The sequence below is a fragment of the Pteropus alecto genome, unplaced genomic scaffold (genome assembly GCF_000325575.1).
Source record: "Pteropus alecto unplaced genomic scaffold, ASM32557v1 scaffold53, whole genome shotgun sequence".
NCBI classification, from domain to species: Eukaryota; Metazoa; Chordata; class Mammalia; order Chiroptera; family Pteropodidae; genus Pteropus; species Pteropus alecto.
Genome location: NW_006434366.1, coordinates 2,417,314 through 2,424,389, shown reverse-complemented (window position 1 = coordinate 2,424,389; position 7,076 = coordinate 2,417,314). Strand labels below are relative to the sequence as shown.

Below are 7,076 nucleotides of genomic sequence, written 5' to 3'. Positions count from 1 at the left end.
TCCTCAGGTGCTGGCCCGAGATGGGTTTTCTGCCTTCCTTTACCACTTAGCAGTTTGGGGGCACCCATGGGTGCCAGGTGCACATAGGAGCCACAGAAGAGGGGTGAGCTGAGGCCTGTCCTCAAGTGCCCTAAAGCTGGTGGTGTGGCTGGGGCGTTGAAGCCTTAGGAATACGGATGTAGAGCTCAATCAGCCACGTTACTTCGCCGCAGGGGGCCTCAGTTTCCTCATCTGTGATGTGGGTCATGGGACAGATGTGGAGAAAACAGGAGACGGTACACGTGTAACGTGCTTGGCACTGCCCACGGTGGCTGTTGTTGGTGTTACGGTGCCTGACGTGGGGAGCCGTGGCCATCCTTGTCTTGCGCTGCCCATCTGTGCTGTGGGCATGGGCCGGTGGCGTCAGCAGTCTCTCACCCAGACCCTGTCTTGCCCTGGCCACAGGTGGTTTTAACAAGTTCCAGACAGAGTACTCAGAGCACTGCGAGACCAACGTGGACAGCTCGTCCTCGCCGAGCGGCTCGCCGCCCACCTCCGTGCTGGGCCTGGGGGGCCTCCGCATCAGCTCCGACTGCTCGGACGGGGAATCCGACCGAGAGCTGCCCAGTAGTGCCACCGAGTCGGACGGCAGCCCTGTGCCATCCAGCCAGCCGGCCTTCCCCGTCCAGATCCTGCCCTACCTCTACCTCGGCTGTGCCAAGGACTCCACCAACCTGGACGTGCTTGGCAAGTACGGCATCAAGTACATCCTCAACGTCACGCCCAACCTGCCCAACGCCTTCGAGCACGGCGGCGAGTTCACCTACAAGCAGATCCCCATCTCTGACCACTGGAGCCAGAACCTCTCCCAGTTCTTCCCCGAGGCCATCAGCTTCATCGGTAGGTGTTGCTGTGCTCTGGGCAGGAGGGGTGGGCAGGCGCGTCAAGGTGTGTACGGGACTCTGGGTGTCGCCTGCGCCTGACTAGGTCCCGCTGGGCCTGTCGAGGCCTGTGTGTGCCCTGCATGTGCCAGCGTGTGCCCATGGGTGTACCCATGCCTGCTCTGAGTCACTGAGGCCCTCAGGGCCAGAGCAGTCCCCTGAGCGCTGGGCTCCCTGCAGCTGTCGGCGCCTCGGCGCCTCGTGTAGCTCGGGTTTTTCTGGATCGCTGTGTCGGGCTGAGCAAGCTGGAACATCACAGCTCCCAGACCTCCCACTGCTCTGCATCACACCTCAGCACACGTGTCTCACCAGGGTGGGGGTGTCACGTGCCTTTTGGGTTTTACTATATACCTGAGGGGCTGAAGGGTGGTTCAGAGCCAAAGGCCTACCCAAAACGGGCAGCTGTTGGAATGCGGGGACCTGCTTGGAGTATAGGGGGTGTAGGAGGAACGTGGGGGGAGGCTGAGGGAGGCCCCCCAGAGCAGTGTGTTCCGCTGTCTGCCTTGGAGCCCTCTGAGCCCCCCCACCTCCCCAGCCTCAGCTGACTCAGGCTCCATGAGTCGCCTTATCTCTGACGGCCCCCCCTCGCTTCCTCCTCAGCCAGTTGGAGGCTGTTAGGCTGCGGGTCATCTTCCCTGGCCTCCCTCTCGCCCGGGGTGCGGGGAGGGGACACAGATCGTGGAAACCCTGGGTTCTCTGAGCCTGGTGACCCAGTGCTCCTGCCCAGCCTTCGATGGCAGGGAGCGGGTGGCCAGGGCAGTCTTCTGCTGGCGGCGGTGTCCAGCGGAGGGCGTTTTGGTGTCAGCTGGGCTGGGCTAGCTTTAATAACAGGAAGTGGGAGGCTTCCCAGCCTCATCCGCTTACTGGGAACCAAAACTAGGTGCCTGGCTGAGAGGAAGGAAGGAAGCTGAGGCCTGGGGGAGGGGCTGTAACTGGGGCTGCCGGAGCTTCCCAGCTCTGCCCAGGAGGACATGGCCCAGGGTCTGTGGTGCTGCCTCAGCATCTGTCCTGCCCCCCAGAGAAGGAGGAACGAGGGGTGTGGAGGGGGACCCCAGACTCCCCAGGGTTGGGCTTATGCTTCTTGAAGGCTCCTCTCCAGTCGGGGAGGGGGACAGAACAGGGTGTAAGGGTAGATGGGAGCTTATTCCCCATCTGACAAGTGAAGGGATCGATGCCCAAGCATCCTATAGGACACATGGGACGGGATCCAGCACCAGCCCCCACTGCTCAGCCACACCCTGAGAGGGCTCAAAATAAAGCCAGTGGAAGTGGTTTCACTTTGGATCACCTAGGAGTGGGTTTGGGGGGCCAGGCGTTTCCCATATTCTGGTGTTACCACTGGAGGCTTGCCTCCACCACCCGCTTCTGCCCCAAATCTCAGGGTCAGACCACATGGCTCTACACGAAGCCGCAGTATCCGTCCCTTCCTTAGCTAGCCTTGTCTCCACTTAGTCCTCAAGTCTGGACGAAGCACCTACTGCGCGCTTAGCCCTGGGTATCCTCAGGTGGAGGTGGGGAGGGGAAGCTGCAGGCCAGGGGCAGTGAGCACCAGATGAGAAATGGCTGGTGAGCCTGTGACTCATCTTGTAGGGGTACACTAATTGAGTGCCAACTGTATGCTGGCTCCCGGAGGGGCTCAGTCAGGGACGGGGGAGCTTGAGAGCACCAGGGCTGCCTCTTGTTAATCTAAGCCCCTGGCACAGCCGTGGCCCAGAGCAAGGCAGCTGCCCGAGGGTCCACGGGAGGAGAGATTACAGGACTGGCTCGTTTAGTGGCTTGACCAGAATTTGTTGAGCTCCTACGGTGGGGGGGTTCCCAGGGGGGCAGAGGAGTCTGAGACCAGCACTGGGGGAAGCTGAGAAGGGTGGAGGGGGAGGGGAGAGTTGGCGGAATCTGGTTGTCTGTGGTCGGAGATGTCGCTGGCACATGGGCCTGCTGGGGGGAGTCTGGTAAGTGGGGTGGGTAGGCCCCACGTAAGGAAACTCCACTTATGGAACCTTGGGTGTGGCCCTCGTCCCATCCTTGGCTATTTGAGAGCAAGGCTAAGGCCCTAGGGACCGGCTGGGCCGGGCAGAGCCGAGGACAGAGTCGGGCCCTTATTCCACTGTGGAAGGGCCCCCCAGGCCTGTTTCCCAGGACGCTCTCGGCGGTGCCCATGGGGTACATTAGAACAAGCTGAGCCCCCACCCCCAGGTCATGAGCTGGCTCTGGTGGGTGAGATGAGTTTGGAGGAGCTTCTGTGTGACCTTGGGCTCGTCACTTTGTGTCCTTTATAAAATTAGCTTACTAGCCATGGTGCAGATGACCTGAGAAGGTCCAGGTGACACCCTCAGAAGTTGAGCACACCACCGTAGCAGCAGTAGGATGAGCAGTGATTAAGTCATCACAGTCACTCGTTTGTGGCACCGTCACTTGGCTCAGGTCCTTAGAAGGGCACTATTAGTGATGGGACCCATTGTATAGATGAGCAGATTGCGGCACAGGAATGTCCAGCGATTCGACGCTAATGAGTGGCAGAGCCCTCTCCACTGTCATCCTCTCCTCCAGGTCACTGTCCCACCCACCAGTTCCCTCAAGAACCAGCAGCGCCAGCCAGTGACCATGCCACCCCCATGCCCCAGCCCTACCCTCTGTGGCCGCTTGCAGGCGGCACCTCCCTGACCCATGCCTGTGTGTTTCAGACGAGGCCCGCTCCAAGAAGTGTGGGGTTTTGGTGCACTGCCTGGCGGGCATCAGCCGCTCCGTGACGGTCACTGTGGCCTACCTGATGCAGAAGATGAACCTGTCACTCAATGACGCCTATGACTTTGTCAAGAGGAAAAAGTCCAACATCTCGCCCAACTTCAACTTCATGGGGCAGCTGCTGGACTTCGAGCGGACGCTGGGGCTGCGCAGCCCATGCGACAACCACAGCCCCAGCGAGCAGCTCTACTTCTCCACGCCCACCAACCACAACCTGTTCCCGCTCAACACCCTGGAGTCCACGTGAGGCCAGGGCACCGGCGGGCCGGCAGGCGGGCCCGAGGAGCCGGACATTGCCTGTACCCAGAGGCCCGGGCTGACGGGCAGCCGTCACGGCCTGGCCTCTGTCTGCAAGACTCTCTGGAGAGGCCCCTCGGCACCCACACAGCTGCAGGAGTCCACCGGGGCCTCATCCTTGTCCCAAGACACTCTGTTCTGCTGGTGGCCCAGGCGGTGTGGCTATTTTTTAAAGACATCCACGGACCTGAGTTTACTTTTTACTTTCGGCAGGTAAATCCAACCTCCCTGGAGCAGAGAGTGTTCACGGTCTTCTCGACTTTTGTTTTTTTAATGAAAAGTGTTATTTTCAGGCTACATGCAACAGTGGATTGTATAAACCAGTATTTCACCCTTTCTTGATCCTGCGAGAGAGAGAGAAGTGTTCTCAGTTTTGTTTTACTTTCTATTTCAACAGGCAATTATTGTTTTTTTTTTTAATGGAAAAGACAAACCCTGTGTTGATCTTGACCAAATGCGTTTTGCACATGTGTGAAGCCTCCGTCCTGCAGCAGGCCCCCCACGAGCGGGCAGGTTGCTGCCACCTCAGCGTCAGACCCTGGTCGCAGCCCAGCTCGCCGTGGCCCTGCATCGGCCTGCGGTGGCCACTGCAAGTCGCAATGGGCCGGTCGGCCGAACAGGTGGCCTTTGCATTCTCCGCCCTCCCAACCGCCCCTCCGAGGTCCCTGCAGACTCCCCAGCGCAGGAGATGGAGGCGCTGCAGCCAGAGGAGGGGCCGTGGGGACTGCACGGCAGCAGCATTAGCCCTTCGGGCTCGGCCCCCGGGCGGGCCTGGGCCCCGGGCCTACACACCCACTACTTCTGTCTCTCTCTCTCTCTCTCAATCTCTCTCTCTCTCTCTTTCTCACTGAGAGTGGAGGCCCAGCGGCTGGGGGAAGCGAGGTGGTGGGGGCCCAGCCCTGCTCCCCAAGTTTCTGTCCCTGACCCTGGCTGTTGCTTTGGCTCAGCTGCCACTCCCGGCCCCCTTGTCCCCGTGGCAGCCTGCCCAGCACTCAGCTGGCCCATGCCTTCCACTGCCAGGGACCTCGCCGCCATTTCAGTCCTAGGGCCGGCGCGGACGGCGCGAGGATGGACAGGCGGACGGGGCGTGAGGCCCTGTCCACTGCCCCTGCGTCCACAGAACAAAGCCACGGATTCCGTTATCCTCCAATTCTGTCCCTCCTCCGGCCTCAGCTCTACCAGGTGTCGGGACTGCGTGGGGGCCGGGGCCGGGGTGCGGCCAGGCTGCGTCCCGAGCAAGCCAGCACTGGCACGAGAGCGAGGCCCGGCCCCTCTGCCCCCGCTGCATCTTACCTCACAGGGGTTGTTTTCAGGGATTCCTTAAGGCCGCAGATTAAAATCTTGCCAGTCGAGAAATTGACAAAAAGCTTCCATGCTGTACACGGTTCTCTTTCTCTCTTTTACTTTTCAAAAGGAAAACTCAGAAAGATGTATCGGATTTGTGTAAATGAGGGTGTGCCAAGAGGGTGGCCAGTTTTGCTTTACGATGTTATGAAGGAAAATTCGTGACCCTACATATATACACACACACATACATATATATATCCCGAACCAGCAACGGGACTTTGTTTATATTGCAAATAAATATTATTTTTTCTTTAAAATGAGTTGTGTCTGATACGGGCCAGGGGCTGGGGGAGGCGAGGAGGAACGCTGGCCAGCATCCCAGCGCCTGCTGTGTGTGAGGCAGGGGCTGCGGCCTGCCTGGCACTTGCTTTGATTGATCACAGGCGCCCACAGCCAGAGGAGCAGCCAGGCCTCTGGGAGAAGCTGGGCGTGGGCACTTTCCCAGCCCCCGGGCCCTGGCAGGCAAGGGCATCAGCTTTCTTTGGGGACTTTTGCTGATCGGTTGACAGGTGGTGATGGAAGCTTCGAGAGGTTCCATGGACCAAGGTCTCTCAGCTGAGCCTCCGCTCACCCGGAATCACCGAGGCTGTCCGGACGTTGTTGAGGGGGCCAAAGGTCTCTGTCCCCCGCAGCCCTGAGCCCTGGCCCTTTCTTTTGCTGCTTTGGGGGGGCGGACAGGGTGTGCATTTATCACTTTCTCCCCTTGCCCCCAAAGCCCCTGGGACACCAGTGGGACGTGAAACCTGGTCAGGGGTGAGTCAGCCCTTTGCTCCTTTGGAGCTGGGCGGCCTCCAACAGGTTCCTCGGCCTCCCCGAGCCTCAGTTTCCGTCTCTGTAAAATGGGGCCAGTCACACCCAGAGAGCTAGTGCTTTCGTTTGTTTCTTGGTCTGATCCTGGGCCTACACAGAGGGATCGGCCATGTCTGGCTTCTCCAGGGAAGGTGAGCTTTGGCCATCCGTGCAGCCCCTCTAGGGGCTCCAGGCCAGAGCAGGGAGCAGGGAAGGAGCCTGGAGAAGGATGGTGGCCGTGCCTGGGGGAGCGAGGCCCACGTCACAGATGGGGAAGTGGAGGCCAGAGGGGCTTCTGTCTCTCCTTTGCCTCTAGCTGGATTGAGTGACTGAGCCCCAGTCAGGGACCAGGAGGCCTGGGAGCTGACTCAGTCTCCCCATCTCTGCCTCTCACCTGGCTTTGTCACTGCCACTGTGAGCAGCACTGGACTGGCCTCACGTGGGCGGGCAGGTGGGTGGGCAGGGCTGGGAGGATGAGGGCAACTCAGCCCTTCTCAGGGACTCTCCCATCGAGCTGTCCAGGCTGTGCCTTCTCTCTCTCTGCCGCGTCTCTGCCCGAGTGACCTCTGACCAGAGCAGTCACACTTTCGCCCGTGTGATGACAGGCAAAGGGCAGGGTCTGTAAGCAAAGGGACTCGGGTTCGAATCCCAGCCGTGTGGCTGCCAGCTTCTCCCCTCTCTCGGCCTCCGGATCTTACAATGGGGGAACTCCACGGCACAGCCAGCAAGGCTGGGGGGGGGAGCGCAGGGTTCTCGTGGCGTAGGCAAAGGAGGGGTGCTACTTTTGCTCTTGGGCTTCCTCGGGGCTCTGGCCCTTCTGTGCCAGGGGCAGGCAAGGGGGTGGGGGCCCGAGCGGGCAAAGACTGGGCCTTTGTTTCCTCTCGCCGCCCTCCGCCAGGGCTGGGGAGGCCCGCGGGTGCCGGGCTGGGGGCTGGGCCCTCGACAGGCTGAGTAAGTGCCTGGCGGTGCCAGCGCGCCCAA

The 7,076-nt window shown here is 60.5% G+C and overlaps 1 protein-coding gene across 1 annotated transcript in view; it reads left to right on the top strand.

Annotated features, from left to right (window-relative positions):
* The window catches only part of DUSP7 (dual specificity phosphatase 7), a 16,701-nt gene extending 11,138 nt beyond the window's left edge, over positions 1-5,563 (top strand). Inside the window, exons 3-4 of the mRNA XM_006909189.2 lie at positions 445-879; positions 3,602-5,563. Coding sequence (XP_006909251.1) covers positions 445-879; positions 3,602-3,909 — 743 coding nt within the window. The 3' untranslated portion in view covers positions 3,910-5,563. The remainder of the gene's footprint in view (positions 1-444; positions 880-3,601) is intronic.
* The last annotated feature ends 1,513 nt before the right edge of the window (positions 5,564-7,076 follow it).